General features: G+C 41.6%; 6 protein-coding genes and 1 pseudogene across 7 annotated transcripts; 3 read left to right on the top strand and 4 right to left on the bottom strand.

The window, feature by feature from the left end:
• Positions 1 to 2,557: 2,557 nt before the first annotated feature.
• Positions 2,558 to 2,638, bottom strand: BDBG_17873 (annotated as a pseudogene). The gene has a single exon. The product of its transcript is annotated as a tRNA-OTHER (tRNA).
• A 4,623-nt stretch (positions 2,639 to 7,261) lies between these two features.
• BDBG_08821 (oxidoreductase) lies at positions 7,262 to 8,842 on the bottom strand. The gene has a single exon (XM_002620748.2). It carries the CDS (start codon positions 8,521 to 8,523, stop codon positions 7,672 to 7,674), a length of 852 nt encoding a protein of 283 aa, XP_002620794.1. The 5' UTR covers positions 8,524 to 8,842; the 3' UTR covers positions 7,262 to 7,671.
• A 13-nt stretch (positions 8,843 to 8,855) lies between these two features.
• BDBG_08822 (uncharacterized protein) lies at positions 8,856 to 12,738 on the bottom strand. The gene has a single exon (XM_031723742.1). It carries the CDS (start codon positions 10,437 to 10,439, stop codon positions 9,252 to 9,254), a length of 1,188 nt encoding a protein of 395 aa, XP_031581032.1. The 5' UTR covers positions 10,440 to 12,738; the 3' UTR covers positions 8,856 to 9,251.
• BDBG_17874 (uncharacterized protein) lies at positions 12,224 to 12,701 on the top strand. Its single transcript, XM_031725499.1, has one exon. It carries the CDS (start codon positions 12,303 to 12,305, stop codon positions 12,495 to 12,497), a length of 195 nt encoding a protein of 64 aa, XP_031581033.1. The 5' UTR covers positions 12,224 to 12,302; the 3' UTR covers positions 12,498 to 12,701.
• Positions 12,739 to 13,494: 756 nt separating the features above from the next.
• Positions 13,495 to 14,286, top strand: BDBG_08823 (uncharacterized protein). Its single transcript, XM_031723743.1, has one exon. The coding sequence runs from the start codon at positions 13,559 to 13,561 to the stop codon at positions 13,982 to 13,984; it is 426 nt and encodes a 141-aa protein (XP_031581034.1). The 5' UTR covers positions 13,495 to 13,558; the 3' UTR covers positions 13,985 to 14,286.
• Positions 14,287 to 14,396: 110 nt separating this feature from the next.
• Positions 14,397 to 16,113, top strand: BDBG_08824 (heme-binding peroxidase). The gene is made up of 2 exons (XM_031723744.1): positions 14,397 to 15,040; positions 15,117 to 16,113. The coding sequence occupies exon 2, from the start codon at positions 15,134 to 15,136 to the stop codon at positions 15,908 to 15,910; it is 777 nt and encodes a 258-aa protein (XP_031581035.1). The 5' UTR covers positions 14,397 to 15,040; positions 15,117 to 15,133; the 3' UTR covers positions 15,911 to 16,113.
• Positions 16,114 to 16,933: 820 nt separating this feature from the next.
• On the bottom strand, positions 16,934 to 19,596 carry BDBG_08825 (uncharacterized protein; the record flags this gene model as incomplete). Its single annotated transcript, XM_031723745.1, has 2 exons — positions 16,934 to 17,339; positions 17,402 to 19,596. 2 exons carry the CDS (start codon positions 19,594 to 19,596, stop codon positions 16,934 to 16,936), a joined length of 2,601 nt encoding a protein of 866 aa, XP_031581036.1.
• Between the last annotated feature and the right edge of the window lie 539 nt (positions 19,597 to 20,135).

Raw genomic sequence — 20,135 nt, forward strand, 5'->3', positions numbered from 1 at the left:
AGTTATAAGACTATTTCTGAAATTATAAAGAAGAAGATATCTGTCTTTAATCTAATTAAAAGTAAGAGATTAAAGTGAAACAGTATTACTGTATCTGTGAATATCTGTTTCAATCTTACAAAGACTCTATAAGCTTCTAGAATAAAAAAGTTCTTACAGTTCTCTCTTTTTAATAATCTTTTCATTCTCTATTTATAGAATAACTTCTTCTTATTTTCATTCTTCAGTATGTCTGTAAGAGTCAAGAAGATTCTTGTGAATGCAAAGATAAATTATCTATAGAAATTCATAAAGCTCAGAAAGATCTGAATCTCATGAATACTAGTTAACTCTGATTATGATAGAATAGTCTCAATCTGTGAAGATTTTATCTGAATATTATCTGCAGTGATTACATATTCTAGGAAATTAATTCAGTGAGTACTGAAGTTGCACTTTACAAGCTTAATATACAGTTCTGTCTCATCTAAGATCTTTAATACACTTTATATATACTCAGTGTGTTCTTTCTTCTTCACAGAGTACACTATCACATTATTCAGATATATTATCACAAAGATATTCAGATATGTATGAAGTTATTATTATTATTATTCTTCAATTATAGATGTATACAGTCAGAGACTATGACATCTATCTGAGAACTTTTAGTTCTCAGGGTTTTTTCTATATCTGTAAAGTTAACTATTATACATTCATCAATTTCAGATATGCAAAATCAGAAAATTTCAGCTCAGAATATAAAAACTGTTTACAAATTGCAGTATTTTAACATCTTCTGATACTTTGAAATCATTTGACAATATCATGACAAAGGAAAAGAGAACACAGTCTTAAAGATAGACACATTAAATAGATAGACAGAAAGAAATTGAAAGAAAAAGATAAAGTAAAGAAAGACTGTAATAAAACAAATTATTAAAAGATAGTATATAACTGTTTTAACAGACTATATCTGATTGATTTCCTTCTCTTCATATTCAGATAATTCTGAGTTTAGTCATTTTCTTGTAGCTGCTTAAGTTTTTGATAGAAAGTCTATTAAATATTTAATTCCTGTCTCAGTTGAGAATAAGAATCTTATATTTAATTAATTTAGATTATACTTCTCTTTCAATCTGACTCTGAGACTATTGTATAACACACAGTGTATTACAATATACTCAGAATTCTCATTTACATTGCAGAATGAGCATTCTATTGAGTCAAATCTATCATCAAATCTTTGTATATAAGATTTGAAATAGCCATGTTCTAGTTTCAGCTGTATTATAGATGAGAATATTTTCTTTTTACATTTAATTGAACAAGATTTTCACTTGAGTTTTATTTCAAATCTTGAATAATATATACTCTTCTTTTGTTTCTGCCAGCTTTCATTTCACTTGTCTAAACAAGATTCTTTTATTTTTCTCTTTATAAAAGATCAGAATATAACTTTTTGAATAGATCTGCTTAATTCTGCACTCTTTTTTACAGCTGAATCAGTCAATTCATTATCATGAATATTTATATAAACAGAAACTCAGTGCAGATGAATTATCAGCTTTAATATTCTTTTCTTTTGAATTTTCAAAACAGAGTTTAAGATCAGTTCAAGATTCATTTAATTATTATAAATCTGACTATTTTTAAGTCTTTTTAAAGCAGCTTGACTATCAGAGAATATTTATATCTCTTTCAAACTATTTCCTCTTTTATGAGATTTTATTTCTATGAGTTTGAAAGCTTTCACTATTACAAATAGTTCAGCATCAAAGACTTCAGATTCACAGCCTAGATTTCAGAAATCTGAGATAAAATTAATATTATCTTCAGTATAAGCAATGCCTGTGTCTAATCTATTCAGATTCTCATTCTTTGAGCTATCTGAATAAATCAGAATAGAGCTACGGGCGCTAGTCACCCGCAGGATGCATCTTAAGCTAATTACATTTAACCCCCTATAATTAACCGATCACCGCGTCCGTCCTCTCAGGCCAGCCACTAATTTCCAGAGGTGTTAGTTAGTGGCTGCCACTGCCCACTTGGTGGTGTACACACCAAGCTTCCAGTTGCTGATCTCGGCCTCATTAGATGCCCATAGGCCTATCAATCAGCTGTTGTGGCCTCACCCCGTGTTAGGGACTAATCATAGGCTTGATGACTGCAGTCCTCCCTGCCAGTATTAGGGCTTGGCAGGGAGCTTGCAGGCTCTAGCCTATCAGAGTGCCCTGCCTAGGGCCTAGATGCGCGTCTAGGCCTGCTAGTCGGGTGGTTTTCAAAATCATTTCCTGTATTTGGGGGGGAGCTAGGCTCCAATGACAGCCCTAGTTAGGGACTCACTTAAGTAGTGTATAATCACTACATTAGGCTTGGCTCTATATCATTAGAACCTTGACGGGTGCACAGTAGAATAGTGGGACATTGGCACCTCATGCCAGCTCTGGTGAGTGTTCACAGGATCTCACTTAACTAGTGGCTTGGCTTGCAGTAGGGAGTTCTACCCCGCATCAAGCCTTACTAATTAGGCTCAGCCTCTATTACATGGGGGCTTTCATGGGTAAGAAGTGGCAGGTGCCAGCGGTGGGATTCGAACCCACGCACCCCTAATGTGTGCGGCCTTGGTTACCAGTCTTACCAACTGGGCCACGCTGGCATATGTATGAAGTATTTTATTAATGAAAGACTGAAATACTGTGAAAGTATTAGTCAGATCAAAAGACATTACTAGATATTTAAACAATCTCAGTGCAGTTTTAAAGACAGTCTTTTATTCATTCTCAGACTGTATTTACAGCTGTGTATATATATTGATTATATTCAGTTATGTGAATATAACAGCTTCTGTGAGACAGTTGATCACATTCTCAATCAGAGATAGAGAATAATAACTCTTTATTATCTTGAAGTTCAGATTACAGTAGTTTATACATAATCTGAGATCTTCATTCTTCTTCTTTATAAATATTACAGAGGCTCTCACAGAGGCCTGTGAAGATCAGATAAAGTTATTCTTCAGATTCTTCTTTATATAGACCTGTAAGACCTCTGTCTCATAATAAGAGAGCTTATAGATTTATTCTCAAAAGAGTTTCTACTCTTCTATTAAATCTATTATCAGATTCTTCTCACAGTGAGAAGAAAGCTTAGCTGTCTTTACTGAGCTGAATATCTCTATAAGATCTCAGTATTTCTCTGATATCTGAAGCTCAGTTTTCATAACTGTAAGATTCTCAGACACTTATAAAGTTATTATATAGATGAGCTTGTCTTCTCTAATTAACTCTGCAGTATTAACTGATTCTATCTTTATAAGTAAGTCTATTAACACTGATCAGAAGTATAAACCTGACTCACAGACAGCTATGTATAGATTGTATCTTTGAAGTTATATAAGTTTTAAGTATATATTATCTGTGATATCTGCAATGATCACAGTTTCTGTAAATCTTCTTCAGATTTCAGAGAGATCTTACAATTCAAAGATAACTCTTATAAGTCTCTCAGCTCTCAGATCTGAGTTCTCACATTCTGTTTATTATAAGAGCAGATTCTCAGTTTTCATCTTTCAGCTTATTCACTCTGTAAGCTTTAGAAACACTACAGTGATCTGAGATTCTGAGTTCATCAATACTTTTTATACTTGTAAGATAGTAGTATCACAGTGCAGTCTCTCTCTATGAGTAAGTATTTTCATTGAGAGAGTAACAGATTCAGATGTCAGCTTCAAGACTCTTAAGAAGACTGTTACTGACTCTGTTTATAACTTCTCAAATTTCTATTTTAATTTATCTGAACAGTTTGTGCAGAGATATTCTAATTTAGAATAAATAAAACAGAGTCTCTTTTTCTTAATCTCTCTATTATATACTCTGTTTATAGAAGCTTATGAAGCTCTCTCTTTCTACTCAGTAGTCAGATATAAATCTCTCTATATCTTATTATTTTTTTCTAATAAATCTGTTCTCTGTTATTCTGAGTCTTACAGAGTCAGTTGATAATCTACTCTCTACAGATCTATGACTCTCACAGTGATCTGTAAGCAGTGAATAAGAGTTATCAGTTTCTTCAGAATCAAGAACTTAGAGTCTTACTCAATAAGCTTGTTCTGTATGTCTTTATTCAGTCTCTTTATAAATATTATTATTCAGGTCTTATTTTAGAGCTCTGTTTTCACAGATCTTAATTCATATTATAATTTTATAAAGTACTGTGAGTAGTCTTCATCAGATTTCTTATCTCTTTTTCTAATATTAATAATCACAGCTCAGATATTCTCTGTTCAGCTCACAGAGTCTCTTAACTTATTCTCTAAATAGGTCTTAAGAACAGATCAGTAGAATCTCTTATGATTATTTTCTAGATAATTTAGTCAGTTCTTGACTTCAGTGTAATAGAGATCTGTTATTATATAGATAACAGCTTCTTCATCTTTCATATTACACAGCTGAGCTTGTGAGTCAATTTCAAATACAAACTTATAAAAGCTTTTATAGATTGTGATTCAATAAGTAATCTTAAGTGATTACAGCTTAAGAAAGTTTCTTTTCAGTTCATAGATATCTCTGAAGATTATGTCTAGAGACTCAGTTCAAGAGTGTTTACAGATAGTAAGTATTTCTTGTAGAAAAATAACTTAATTCTGTAAGAGATGCTCAAGAATGTTCTTTACTGAGATTGATTTATTTATGAGTTTGAAGAGTTTCTCTGTCATAGATGTAGAGAATAATGTTCTGTGAGTAATTAATAAGTTCTCTGAAACTTCTTCTATAAGAGTTATTCATAATTCAGATAACTACTTCTGAGTGTCTGCAGTAGAGTTTACAAAGATTGAAGTATATAAGTTTCTAGTTCTTTCAGTCATAACAGATGATTGCTGACTGACTGAGCTTGAAATGTAAGAATAAGTGCTCACAGATGATTATTTAGGTGTTTACAGCTTGATGTGATATGTACTGTTAACTACTAGAAGTATTCATAGTAGAAAGATAAAATATAGAGATCAAATGTATAATAGCATTTAAGCTGAGTTATGAATAGTATTTGTGAACTTCAGTCTATATAGTTGTGTGTAGCCAAGGGCTGCTAGCCCTATTGATTACACAAGAGATAGAAATAGAGGTAAAGAATCCGTGAGAAGCGGGATTTCTTACAGATTCAGAGATAGTCAGATTCTGTCAAGTTTTTAATAGTCTTCATGAGAAAAAGATGATTATAGAGAATTAAAAGTTTCTTACTAATTATATTCAGACAGTTATTTCTTATCAAGTATCTCATTTTGTGAATACTATTTAACTCTATTTAATAAAGAATGCAGTTCATGTCTACAATCTTCATACTATTATAAAATCTTGTCAATCTGTTATTAATATCTATGCAGATAACAGTATTATGAAAAATGCAGAATTATCTTCAGATATAATAGATAATCTATATTAACTTCTTTCATTATTCATTAACTGTCAGATCATGCTTACTATCAATATCTGAATAGAATGTGAGTTGATTAATGAAGCTCTGAGTTATATTCATAATATTATATAAAGTCTGTAAATTACTAATTCTCAAGAGAAGAGTCTCTTTACACTACTCATGAAATTTAATAAGTATAATAGCTTAATATATGTACAATTCAACAGCTGCAGACTTATTTCTATCTTTTATATCTATTATAAATTCACTCTTGAAAATCTTGTCTGTACTTATATACAATTTCTCATAACTCTTGTCTATATTATTACAGTTTATAAATTTCAAGATCTATCACTTAATAAGATTGTTCTGAATATTATCAAGAAGAACTTTGCAGCTGACTTGACTTATGTTACTATCTTACAGATGAAGTTCTATCAAGAATTACTCTTTGAAAAGACATTTAATTCTCACAGATTTCACAAAGATAAATTCAATACAATGAAAATGAGATGTTTGAATGCAGAGAGATGTGAATTATAACATATAAGTGATAATTACTAAGATTTATTATTACTTTACTAATTATCTACAGCTTATTATAGCTTCTATTATAGCTTTCTCACTCTCATCTCTTTCTTCAGTGTGTATAGATAGACTGACTGTGTGACTGTGTCTGAAACCAGAACTAGATTTTTTAATAGTTTCATTACTAATTTAACTGATTTCATTACACAGTTTTAACATTAGATAGTAGTCTCATACTGTCTCAGTGAGACTTACTGTCTACTCTTATCACATTTTTTAAATAAGATCATGATTTTCACTTCTCAATTTAAATTATTTTTATTACTTTAAATGACTTTAAATCTCATTTAAGTATTATTAAAAAGTGTTACTTTTTAAAAAATTAACAATAGTCTAAAAAAAACCTTAAAATGTCTAAAAATAGTAACTTTATATCAAGAATGAGACTAAATGAGATCAAATAAAATCACTTTCTCATTTTTTTCAAGTCATGGTTTCATTTTAAGATCTGATATATAGTCACTTTACATGTTTTTTTGATAGCCAGTCCCAGTGGGATTCACGCCAAGAAATGTATGAGATCAGATCAAATGAGATCAAATATGAAATTCATAGTTCTGGCGGTCAGTCTAGCAATCACTGCATCTGAGATGAAGACTTATTTATAAGTTATATTGATCTTCAAGACTATTATCAAGATATGTGTGTCAGCTGTCACTATAGCAGTATAAGAAGCTGTTACTTCTATTATTTAAGTAAGTCTATACTATGAATTCAAGTGTAAATTAGTAATAAGCTGATATACAATTAGACAACTGAATTATCAATCTTAAGAAGAAGAAGAAGAAGAAGAAGATAAAGAAGAAGACAGAGATGAAGAAAAGAAAGAAGAAGAAAAAGAAGCTCACTGTAGTTATTAAGTAGAATTTCTCTCTCTATAAATAACTCACTGCTGCTGTTACAGCCCCAGATCACTCTGCTAAATATCATGTCAGAGACAATAGTGTTGAGTTACTTGATGTCAAAGAAGTTGAGATTGAATATCTACATCACAAGAACACCTCTCTTCAGGGAAAATTGAACCATGTTCAGCATCTCTTAGAAATGACTGTTGAATTTATCAAAGATAATTAGATAGCTTACAGGTCAGGCGGTGCAGATATTATTTTTTAAAAAAATTAGTTACTATGAAGCAATCAAATTAATGATTTACAGGGAAGAATGATGATGATGATGATGAAAATATTCAATTCTACTATATTGCAGTCTGTCTGTAGAATTGCTGTTTCCTAATGCAGACTAGCTCTGCAATAATTAGCACACCAAGGCTTGTGTGCTACAAAAACATTTTACTGAGTACATAACCGTACATCACTTCCTCTAAGCTATTTTACTGGAGTTTTAGCTAGGTAAGTTGATTTAAGCCGATGTGTCGCAGGTCAATGATGATAGTCATACAAAAATTCGGAGAATACCCGAAATAAGATGCAATAGCATAGCCCTGACAATGCTCATTCTTTGTCCATCATCCCGAGCCTCTATCTGCAAACGTCCCAAATCTATACAGGTGTACTCCGTACGTAGGCCTAGTTTAACTCTAGTATATCCCTCTCAGCCTGCAGTAGGAGATCTATACGACCATTAAAACGCACACACCTGACAATGGGGAATCGTCTATGGGACAAGGGGGGAGGGGGGAAGGAAGAAAAAATTAGAGGTAACTAAAACAGTGTAAGCCCATCTAACATGTTATAATACCCCCACCTCTTTCGCCATATCCAATATCCCCTCGACCAATTGCATATTATCCTTCTGCTGGGCCGGGAGATGATGGCCCATATCTAGCCTGCGAACCGTTCTCTTCGCGGAACTGAAGTGAGTAGTAGCCAATAGCTCCCCGGGGTCCACCCAAGGGTCCTTGTTACCCAGTATATGTAGCGTGGGGATATCGATCTGAGGCAGCGCGATTTTGTCACCCTTCCCATCCCCACTTTCATGGTCGAGGAGATCATGTAGTTTCGTTATCGGCGGCGATGTCGCGCATATGAACACTCCGAATTTAAACCCATGCCCCTCGACGCCGTTCTCGTTCCCGTTCCCATTCCCGTTCGCATCCCCATTCCCATCCGCATTCCCAGAGTTCAAGCGCAGCTGCTGCTCCAAAAGCAGCCCAGCCGCCATCCTGCCCCCCATAGAGAAGCCAATGATCCCCACAAACCCCCTCCCATCCCGCTCAACCTGTTCGCGCATCGTCTTCTCCAGCAATTCCACCGTGCGCGCCGGCATCGGCTGCGTGCGGCCGCGGAGGATACTCCTCTGCAGCGCCGTTAATTTCTTCCCCCCAGTGTCATCCGTGCTAGCGAGCGAGCGCTGCGAAGCGGGTAGGGAAGCGAGATCTACCCAGGTAAAGTAGGGACCGGCATCAGCGAAGACGGGCAGGACACCCGGGCCAGGCTCAGTCTCGAAGGGGGCGTCGATGAAGACGAAGGAGAAGTGGTGTTGGAGTTCGCGGCGGAGGCGGATGGTTTGGATTTTGAAGATGGCGGCGGATGTGCCTGAGCCGTGGAGGCAGAGGATGCTGGGGAGGGGGGAGGAGGGCATCGCGGGTTTCGTGCGGGGGTTAGTATGTTTGCGATTGAGTAGGTTGTACGCGCCAAGAATCTATGTTGCTGTCGCTGCAGGAGATGACAGGATTCTAATGAGTGGTCGATGGAAACTTAAATCTTACTGTCATGTACATTACATATATGCATAGTAGTACAGACATTTGCGGGTGTGTAAATATATTAAGAGGAAAAACAACCTCGGGATGCGGGGTTGGTTTAAATATTTTTGCCGTGGGGAATGGTTTTACGATGTTTGTTTGATACCGATTCTCACAATGGGGAAGCATGGAAAATGACCTGCTACTTGGCTAAATGATCGGATATATATGTGTATATATTTATTGTAATGAAGTGCCCGATAATAATATCCACATGTATTCTGCAGTTCAACCCAATTAGCTCGTGTTTGCCCGCCGGAATATGTATAGCCATGTGTAAACGCGAGGCATATTGACGAAAGCCCCATATTTTATATTGACATTGTCAAGATATTATACCCTTAATCTTTCGAAATAGTAATCGAGCAGAAACATCGTGAGGAGTAACTGAACACTCTTAATAAGAAAAATTCTATTATTAGAGGGAATTCCGTAATCCCCAAGCGGAACATAAATGTGAATCATGCCAGACAACCATAGAGCGGAGCAGAAGTTTTATCAGTCATTGCAAGGTATACTTTCTATTAATGACCCCCGCCCCCCTGAAAGCTGAGCTTCCTGCTGGTTAACTGCCCTCGTCCGACCTTGCACCAACCCCAAACCAATACGGCGCCATGCAAACATAAACATCCTGCGCCGGATCGGGTGCCTTCGAAACCTTAGCCCTCAAACGATCGCCCACAATATACACCGGAGGAGGCGCCTCCAACGCCGCAATCTGCTCTCGCATCCTACATGCTTTCTCTAAGAGCTCCGGAGCAATTTTCTTCTGCGGCAGAGTGACCAGCTGCATCCCCTCAAGCCCCATTGTCTGCAGTGCATCTCTGAACAATTTCAATCTCCACACCCCTTCAACTTCACCACCCGCTTGGGCCCTCTCAAAGGGGCCTCGCTCCGCATCCCACTCCGCAAAGAGCGGGCCTACCATAGCCATTGCATCTGCCCACATGCGCCGCCACCGTCGGCACGTCAAGATATGTCGCAGTGCGTACTGATCCGCGGGCAAATCGTCCCTGTTCTCCAGCGCATAAGGGCCCACAGGCAATATCTGAAACCCCGGGTAACTCCGGCATACCCATTCGGGGACACAATATTTGATATAGTTGAGCCGAGTTTGCAAGTCAAAATATGGGAGAGGTGAATCCAGATCCGAATCCGAATCCGGCCCTTCCTGCCTACTAGCTCTTGGCTCCAGAAATGGTCGCATGCTACTCCCAAACAGCTCGCCGTAAATGATGATCTGCATCGCAGCGCGGTGCGCCTCCATGTCGACGGTAGCAGGCTCACTGACACCGCCGTCCCAAAAGTCCTTCGTATCGTACCATTGCTTGCCGGCCATTTTGTCGATTTTATCCGTGAACGGGTTGAGGATAGTGAAGCGGGCTTCATAGAGCCTTCTAATCCTGTCCAGGGTGAGCCTGGCCTTGAGGCTATTATCACTCACACAGAAGTCGTACAGGCCCTCGATGCCGCCCTGAAAGGCCGCGCAGAGACAGCTACTATTCTTCTCACTACCCAGGGCCCAGTCGCGGAGTTGCGGGGCCACGGCCATAACGAGGAAGTGTGGGTGCGGGGAAAAGAATGTCGGGGCAGAGGCGGCGGCTAGCTGGAAGATTGTCTGTGGGAGGGTGCTGGAGAAGACCGAGCGGAGCCTGCGGCAGGTGCTGGAGGCGCTGATAAATGTTTCAATGTTGTCAATATAGAGGGGGAGCAGCGAGAGGATGTCTGTTGGGAGGTATGCGAGGGACAGCATTGTAGAGATGTGTACTAGAATATTTTAAGAAGGCGGTTGGTAGATGGTAGACACGTAGGTCCAGGAGGGATGTATAGGAATGGATGAGCATGTGTTGCTTCACCGTTGACTCCAGAATAAAAAGGCAACAGACTATAGTAATGTAGAGAACTGGTGCTTGTCGGGCTGACTCCTCTGATCGCCGAATATCTGCGGCTGAGACTGTTATAAATAAATAACATGATATTTACATCGTTCGAGAGATGGTCGATGGCTCTTCGAGTCTTCTCTCTTGATCGGCGACATATTACGTGCGGTATACCTCCCACAGCTAATAACATGACGCAGCATGGATATCATTTTGTCAGACATACATGCGCATGCAATAATAAATACTCAAGAGGGTCGCCCCCAGCAGAAGGGTTGATCCTTTTGGTGTGGCGGCGGTAAAATCCCTTCGTCAGAGAGCGTTGTAAATTTTAGCCGGGCGCAAATAGCCTGGCTCACGGTTAAGTGTTGAATCTGCCAAAATAGTCTGGAGTAAATAGTCGACTTTCTGACCGATCTCGATCTACCTAGTGGTCCGTCTGGAGCAAGGAAACAGTCTTTATCGCCCGGGTGAGGAGAGGCGCTTTGTGTCTCCATCCAACACTCAGGCGGGATAAAGATCAAGCACAGTCTGCTAGAACCAGACAGGTTGGTGATGGCATCAATCTCGTAAAAGCTGTTCAGCAGCAACTTTTATTCAAAGGGCTACTCCTGCATAGTCCAGGGGGAAAAAAAATAAAGCATGGAACTGACAGCTATATAAGTTTTCTTCTTGCTAGATCCAATGAGTGTGAAGTGAGTCCATGTGCTGCACCACATACCTCTCTGGTATGATTAACAAAAGGCTCCAAAGGTTCCTTGACTGTCATGATTGAATCCAAACATGTCTTCAGCTGGTGGCTGTTTCCTCCCTGATGATGCTTTGAGGCCCTGTGGATTTTGCTGATGAGATATATTTTGTGACACTTAACATCGCAAGATTTCTTGATGGGCGGGATTTTATCACTCTCATGTACACCTCATGAGACTTGCAAAATGTGTTAGATCGAGATTGTTTTCGTCGGGCTACTGCCTAGATTTCGCTGGTAAAGGGGTATTTATACCATTGTAGTTCCCGGCCTCCACATTCTTGCCTACGTTCGTCTGTCTTGCATTTGGCAGTGCATCATGACTGTGTAAGGCTGGCAAAAATTGCTCTATATAATGGAGTCCCTATTTTGCAAGAGGATACTTTGACATGCACGGCCCTGAGGGTCGCTGCCCACTTTGGGAGTGTGAAAGTGGCACGTCTCCTTACTGAACATGGAGCGGAAATAACCCCATCCAACTCCATGATGGAGTCTCCAGTCTTCAGTGTGGCAGAGACACATGAGGCTGCCGTTCTCCAACTTCTAATCGATGCTGGAGGATCTGTTTCCAAGCTCTGCGAATGCGGCCTCTACAATTGAACTCTGCTCTCTTGTTGCCCTCACTCAGTTCATGTATTGATCCATTTCACCATTCAAAGAAGCTAAATGATACAATTCGCACCCTGCTATGTGCAGGTGTTGATCCACAAGTCGGTAAACCCTTCACTCCCCTGGAGAAAGCCCTGGCGAGGCCGATGCATGACTTAAGACATTGTGGAGCTCCTCCTTGAAGCCGGGGCATGTCTACAAGACGAAGAACTAGATTCCAATCTAAAGTGGGTCATGAAATGGTCTCAGAAGCCCACAGTAAGGATCCTCGCTACCTTCGGCACAGGCATACATTGTATGTGTACCCACGCTGTGTGCGCGGCTGAACCAGAAATTGTTCACTACCTTGTTGGTGTCTAACCAGAGTTCAAGAAAGGCAATGAGATTCAGAGCTGCGCCCTGGAAGCGGCGGTACGGCAAGGGAGAGTGGCGCGAAGCCAGGAACCGTGACCAACGAGAATGGGGAGCGCATGAGCCTGGGGCGATTGGTGACGGACGTTTCATCGATGGAAATGGTAACGACTGCTTCTGGCTTCAGGGTTCAAATGTGAACCCAATTTATGGCGTGAGGTAATCATTTATGGAGTACCCAAAAGAAGAAGAAGAAATACACACCACTCATGAACTGGACAACATGATTGAAATGATCAGTCTTTGTTGTTATGAAAGAGTGGTGGATACATGACATTCTTCCCAGGACTTATAGGTGTACGGTTAATTAATAGATGAATGTAGAAAAAGATGCTCAGCTTAATAAGACTCCACTTGAAAAACACAATCCTATATTCCCTACATGTGTCTATGTCTGGGAGAACATGTGCATCTACTCCCTTTAGATGTTGTTACTGGAGAGTGAGTGAAGATATCAAAGATATGACATCATGACATGCGCTAAGCTACTTTTGGCAAAGTGTCAACATTCTCACAGTTCCATCCAATAGATTGATCTAGACCTCCTGTTCTGGATCTATACATCAAGGCAAGACTCAGAGAGCTTTCTCAAGCCCTTCCGATGGCAGAATATCACTTTAAAACAGACCATCATCTGCATGAATTCTCTTTTTCTATATTCTAGGCGCTGGTCAGATTGAACAAATAGCTATTGTAGCGAATAAGTTCATATAATGTGTATTAGGCATGGCAGTAGTGTAGCAAGAACAGGCAGATATCAGCCTGGGGTTTATTTTTATTTTTAATTTTTTTCTGCATTTTCCAAAAAGTGAGTTCATCTCTGCCTCTACTCTGCAGCTATCCAAAAATACTAATACCAATGTCTTTCTTTCAGCTGTCCGGGTTTGTGCAACTTTCATCTGCATACTACTGCGTAAAAGGGAAGCTTCTTGTTTCCCCTTCTTCCTAGCCATGTTGTAGCCATTTGGAGGCCCCGTCTGAAAATATATAAAACCTAACATTCCACTTGAAAGACAGGGCAGCTAATGGAGGGACCCTAACAAGGTTTTATTCCACTCATCCTCCAGGCAAGAATCACGGCACCAACCGCCAAAATAATAAAATAACTAGGCTTTTTTTTTTTTTTTTTTTTTTTTTTTTTTTTTTTTAAGGAACAGAAAGGAAAAGGAAAAGATAACAAATAAAAAATTACCATACTTCACCGACGAGCCGGCCTACCTACTTATGTCTAACGCTCTTAGCCTAACAGGCATCGAAACGTTCTCCCCATCCGAAAAGACCCGCCGCATAGCCGCAGTAGCCAATGACCTCACCGCTTCAATAATCTACATCGCCAAGCAAGCAGCGGCCGAAAACCTCAGCATAGAACAGATCGCGCCCATCTACGATCTAATTGATAAGGTGAACGTGGTGGGGAGGCGACATACGAAGCGACTGGAGAGGGAGCTGGAGGAGCAGGATAAACAAATTGAGGAGATGAAGAAGATGCTGGGGGAACGGGATAGGCAGATCGAGGAGACTGCGGGGAGGTATCGTGAGGAGATTCGCAGGGTGGTAGAGGGGGCGGATTTGGCGGTACGGGAGTTGAGCACGAGGGTGGAGACGCTTGAGCAACAGCTTAGGGGGTTGAGATGTGATGGGCTTGGATAGTTCTAGTAAAGGGTAGGGGTATAGGAGCGAGCATGTATGTAGTATCTGATCATTGATTGAGTGTTGTTGCTATCACTGCCTCTAGGAGGCGGTTTGTCCATGCGCTTCGAGGAAATTCCGGTTGCGATCAGCCCACTAGCGCATTGAGCACAGTGTCTTTCTTATAAGTAGTCAGCGCAATTCCCTTGGTGCATCATCTCTCATATATCTGCATCTGTTTTCAGCAACTCTGCGTCTGCAGTGTGCATTCCAATCTTGTGATGTCTTCCAAGGTTGTTGCTGTAGATCCAACGTGAATTCGCACCCGTAGCTTATATAATCGAGCGAATACCGAGGTAGTTACTCCGTTTCCCGCAAATGCTGCGCTCTGATTGGTTCGGTGGTTGTCGTGCGCTAGAAAATTCCCGAAGGCAAAAAAAAAAAAAGATTGTACCCGTCATTTCGTCATTGCGAGTTGGAAAGCAAAATAAAAAATAGGAAAATAAGGAGGGAATAATAGAATGAAAACATCCAACCTCTCAATGCATTGGGAAGAGACTGAAGCTGGCTATCACACAACACATACGAGAACCGCTGCAGTCAAATAATCAACACCAGGAGGAACCGGGTGGAGCAATGGGGTATTATATCGGGTTGAAGCAATTGCAGAGCTTCCGTATCATATATCAACAAGCTTTCTCTGTTTTTCTCGGCCGGTGTTTTGCCATGTGAAGTTGTACCTAGGTAATATAGCTTGGTTAACGCCTGTCATAGAAGAAGATTTCGTCGTCCTGTCATCTCATTCTCACATTCCTTTCTTTCTTTTTCCCTTTCTTCATCAAATATATCAAACCATAATTTCAAATTTCATTCTTTGGTCTAGGTGATATTTCAAATACCTTCTAAACATATCATTATTCATAATACACCTCCCCCGTACTTTCCAACAGTGTTCACATCCACAACAATGAGTAAGATGGGAGATTTCGATGCTGTCCGCAAGGATATCATCGCAGAGATGAAGAAGCCGGGATATGACGACGGTAGCGCTGGTCCTGTCTTTGTCCGTCTAGCCTGGTAAGAATGTCCTTACTCAGAGTGCTGGTTCTTCCCACCCATCACGATATCTAACTGGCTTTTGCTCTTCATCCAGGCACTCATCCGGCACCTATGACAAGGAGACCGACACAGGCGGCTCCAATGGCGCTGGGATGCGCTATGAAGGCGAAAGGCGGGGATCCCGCCAACGCCGGCCTCGAACACGCCCGCACATTCCTCGAACCCATCAAGAAAAGACATCCCTGGATCACATACTCAGACCTCTGGACACTAGCGGGCGTAGTCGCCATCAAAGCCATGGGCGGTCCCGACGTCCCCTGGAAGCCCGGCCGGACTGATTTCGTCGATGACTCCAAAATACCACCCCGGGGCCGCCTACCAGACGCCACGCAGGGCAGCGACCACCTCCGCCACATCTTCTACCGCATGGGCTTCAACGACCAGGAAATTGTCGCGCTCTCGGGTGCCCACACGCTGGGACGCACACATAAGAACCGCAGCGGTTTCGAGGGCCCGTGGGTGCACAACCCAACGCGCTTCTCGAATCAGTATTTCAAGCTGTTGAAGTCACTGGAATGGAAGCCAACGACGCTGTCGAATGGAGTCAAGCAGTTCAACTATGTGGATCCGGACATGGAGGATGAGGAGCCGCTGATGATGTTGCCGACGGACATGGCGCTGTTGTCAGACGTGGAGTTTGCGAAATGGGTGTTCGTGTATGCAGAGGATAAGGAACTGTTCTTTGACCACTTTTCCAAGGTGTTTGCCAAGTTGCTGGAGTTGGGTATCAAGCGGGATGCTCAGGGAAATATTACCAATACCGATAACAAGCTGGGTGGCTATGTTTCTGCACCGAAGAAGTCTGATACGCCACGCGCGAGGTTGTGATTCCTCTTTTTTCTTTTCTTTAGCACAACTCTTACCTCCTGGTTAAGTATCTTTGCTTTTTGTCGCCGCCTCCTTGTCGTGCTGCGATTTCTTTTGTTTGTCCTTTTGCAAAAGCATAATTAGCGTTATATTTTGCGAAGTGTCATGATAGAAACTGTATAGAAGATAGACTCAATATAACACCTCTCTTAAAACACTCCATATATTAGTTGACCAGCCTGAAAGGAGAGTTCCCATGAGCTGTATGTACCCTTAACAAAGGAAATAGAGGGTTAGGTGTTGTGAAGAAATCACGGAAAAAGAAAAAAACCAAATAGACAAGGAAGTAGAAAATATAAGAAGACAATCAAAGCTAGTTTACAGGGGAATCATCCCGTATTTCTTATTGATACCCTGTTCCTTTCAGCCGCGGGAATGAATTAAAAATGCGGAGAAATCATCGCTAAGCTCAAAATATGGATCTTCGCTAGCCTAGTTAAGTATCATAATTTTATTCGCCTTAAGAAATACCAGTATAGATTTACTTTTTTTGCTGCAGTTATTCGATGAGGCTCCTTGGAAACCATGCTAAAATGGAAGACTCTGGTCATGGTAGAGCGGGCATGTAGTCCATCAAAGGTTGTCTAGAGAAGAAATAAAATAATATAATAAATGGCAGTTGAAGTTGGAGGGGAAATCCGAGGATGTTGTTCCCGATGCTACGTCCAATTGGCCGCCAAATTTAAAATTGCCATTCCCTAGAACAACTACTAGAGACGCACGCATAAAAGTTTAACAAGCGTATAAGGAGAACAAGCCCAAAATGCGAAAATAAAAAGATAAAGGAAATAGAAAACTTAGAGGAAAAAATGACGAATCTGCCTGGAACAAACCATACGGCAGGAAAATGGACTATATCGGAAAACATCATATATAGGAAACATGGACAGAGAGGATAAACCCTCATCGCAGACGGACCTGACCTGGAGACCAATAAGCAGGCAGATCTCTTCTTAATTTTTTGTCTTTCTATGGTTCTTCTTTTCATTTTCTTTTCAGGCTCTTTCCCCTTCTCTGTCTTTTTTCACGCGGGCCGGATTCTTCGGCTTCATATTCTGGTGGTTCCTTACGCTTCGCGGGTCCTCTACTTGTTCCAGGTCCTTGGGGAAGCAGAGCTTCATCCGGATACATATCGAAGAGCTCTTGGAGTGGACTAAAGGTTTCTTCCCCTTGGACTTGTTGGGATGATGGTAGTCTCCCGCCTGCGAAATAATTTTCAAGCGGAAAGGCGTACGTGGTAGGGCCGATGTCTGGTAACGGCGGAATTGCCGATGCTGGCTGGGAACTAAAAGTCTGCTGCCCGCCTGCATGCTCAGGACTTGGCTGGGCGTGGCCCGGCTGTGGAGACATTCCTGGCATCGGTTGTGTATAATTGGTAAAGAAGGGTGACCTTTTCCGGCGATCCGTTAGCTAGACAGATTCGACAATTATGGTGGAAGGGTGGCTACCTACATTGGGGGGTCATCTACGGAAAGCCCTAAACCGTGAGGGTCTAGAGGGTCAGAAGGCATTCCCGGAAATAGGGGGTCTAGAACTTCCCCGTGCTCGAGCGCCTGGCTTATGGGAACTCGTGATGAGTCCGGCATGTATTCTGGAGAGAGAGGTTTCAACGGGCTTGCAAATTCTACATTCTCATTCGGGCGACCAAACTCTGGGCCAATGTTTGCGGCGTCACCAAGATAGTCTGGAGGAGGTGGCATTTGAGCCCTAGGCATGGAGGGTCGATCTACTTGGTCCTCGTGTGGTTGTGGTAACCGCTGATAGCCACTACGATTGTGAGAACTCACGTGTGAAAGGGGTTCTGGTGCTGCCTGTATGCCTTGTCGAGGCGGTCCAGAATCTCCCGGGTATTGCAAGGCTTCGTCTCCATATTGAAGAGCCCTTGTTGCCTTAGCGGGTTGGGCTCTCGAACCCTCCGGAGGCCCTCTCTTGGTTGGGCCTGGCTGCTTGGGAGGGGGGATGATCTGTGGGTTCGTAGGCTGAGAAGATATTGCGGCTTTGGGATAGCCTGTGGAATGTTTAATTCCTCGCTGTGGGCTGGCGGCAGGGACGCCAATAGTTTGAGAACTGCTTCCGGGAGGGTATTGAATTTCTCCATGCTTAATTACAGAATCTTGACAGGAGGATACCACATGTTTCGCAGCTTGCAGGACTCCTCTCAGATTTATTTCTTCAGGTACAAGGATCTTTTCATAGAAGAGGAGCGCGGGTTGCCCACTTTGCCACCCTGATAATGGAACACGCTCCGATTGTTCTGGATATTTAAAAGACTCCATTTTGATCTGCCAGTCGCACTCCCGCGGAGCATACCTTCGCAGATTTCTCTCATCAACCTTTTCATGTCGCTTGTAGTCACTCCAGAAGAGGACGTATTGGAAAGAGTTGCCACTCATGATTGGGTATATTCCACCCAACCATCGGTATTTCGCTCTCCTTCGCTGGCACTTCCAGTCGTAATATTCGATGGTGACTTCCGTGGCGGTGTGAGAAGTCGGCGGTGTTTTAGGGTCTGTCACAAACGCCAATCGCAATGGTAGCTCATGAAACCTGCGTTGAAGCTGATGGGTGGAGACTGGGGCCATTTCGAGCCCTGATAAATTACAGTAACATTTCGTCACATATAATTCTTCGAAAAAGCGGGCCATTTGTGCCTGGATGGTATTTTCCGTTGTGTCCGTGCTGATACCACTGAGTGGTATGCACCCAGTGGACGATGGCATTTCAATCCCTCCTTCGTGGAGAGGCTTATGGGTGTATCGAACAAGAAATTGATGAAAAGAGCTAGTACAGCCCTCCCATATCGCCGCAATAAGCCTGTCCTTGTACTTCCTCTTATAAATCACATCTTGCCCTAGCATCTCAGTAATATTGTGCTTGACTGTTGCTACTTGTTCGAATCGAGCTTCTGGTGACAACTTTGGGGTTCGCTTGAGTGTATGGTAATCTGAGTCACATCCCCAATCTAGATAAATCAACTCCAGGAACCATTTCGCCTGGTCTTTAAGTGTCGAATGCCAGTTCAATGGTGTCCGGTCGGCTTTCGTGCAACCAGCATCAAGCAAGTATGCAGCGGCAATCGTGCAGTCTAGAATATCGTCAAGATGTTCATCTTCAGCCGCGCCCTGGCCATGCAAGCGATTGTCCATAGCCCTTCGCTGAGTGTGCTTAATGCGATGATTCTCCGACGCATTTGGCAAGATTGGAAACGCGGATGGGCATCGTTCAAGGCTCTGATAAGGGAAATGGAATATGGCTTTTCGAAAATATTCCATTGGTACATTGTTAGCCGGAGGGGGGTGGTCAAGGGAAAATGGTAATGCAGAACACTCTGGTCGTAGAAGGCCAGGGCCTGCATCTGAGTTGCATTTCTCGAAGTCCTCTTGACTGGGCTTCAAATCGTCTCGCATATAATAAACAATCTTGACGAGGTGTCGAAATACCGCCTCATCCTCATGCTGGGCTAATGAATACTCAAAGCCCCATCCGTAGTGCTTGAACAACTTTTCAAGATTTTCCGAGGGAGAGGCTTTTGAGGTATAATCTTCTAATGTTTTGTTATAGAGCTTGGTGGGGTCTCCTGGCCCTTTTAAATGGTCAATTTTAAATTTGGGATACGATGAGTCCCACATCGGTACCTTTCTACCCATTGGTCCACAAAGATAGAAAAGCAGATTAAGAAAAGAAAAGAAAAAGAAGTCGGGGTGGGGAGAAGTTAAGAAATAGAGGTATGATGCTGCGTATGCTCTGTGCGCCGTGCTGCGGGTTCTGGGCTTTGGGTTCTGGATTCTTCGTTCTGCGCGTGCGAACAGAGCTCGAGGGATTTAAGTAGTATAAGCATACCGGGAAAGCGGTGATTATATCGAAGTTGATACATGATTTAAAAAAAGAATAATGAATCAATCAGTCAGTCAGTAAATAAATAAAATTCAATAAAAAATATAAAGGGAGAACTAATACATTGTTATTGTTTCAGCAACAATGATGAAGAAAAAAAATATAGGTCATAATACATAGAATCGACCAGCCAGTTCATGGCAAGGTCGGGTGAAGCATGTTAAAAGCCTTTTGAAGTTGAAACAGCTTTTAACAAGAAATATCCGATGAAGAGGCTCAGTGGACAACGGCATTCATTCAAGGAGTTGACTGTTTCATCTCACCTTGACAGAAATCCCTTTGAGGCAAACCA

The sequence above is a fragment of the Blastomyces gilchristii genome, assembly GCF_000003855.2.
Source record: "Blastomyces gilchristii SLH14081 genomic scaffold supercont1.29, whole genome shotgun sequence".
Classification (NCBI taxonomy): domain Eukaryota; kingdom Fungi; phylum Ascomycota; class Eurotiomycetes; order Onygenales; family Ajellomycetaceae; genus Blastomyces; species Blastomyces gilchristii.

Bases quoted from the DNA above. Each gene is read 5' to 3' on its own strand.
- BDBG_08821 (XM_002620748.2), bottom strand. From the start codon at position 8,523: ATGCCCTCCTCCCCCCTCCCCAGCATCCTCTGCCTCCACGGCTCAGGC.
- BDBG_08822 (XM_031723742.1), bottom strand. From the start codon at position 10,439: ATGCTGTCCCTCGCATACCTCCCAACAGACATCCTCTCGCTGCTCCCC.
- BDBG_17874 (XM_031725499.1), top strand. From the start codon at position 12,303: ATGAGATTCAGAGCTGCGCCCTGGAAGCGGCGGTACGGCAAGGGAGAG.
- BDBG_08823 (XM_031723743.1), top strand. From the start codon at position 13,559: ATGTCTAACGCTCTTAGCCTAACAGGCATCGAAACGTTCTCCCCATCC.
- BDBG_08824 (XM_031723744.1), top strand. From the start codon at position 15,134: ATGACAAGGAGACCGACACAGGCGGCTCCAATGGCGCTGGGATGCGCT.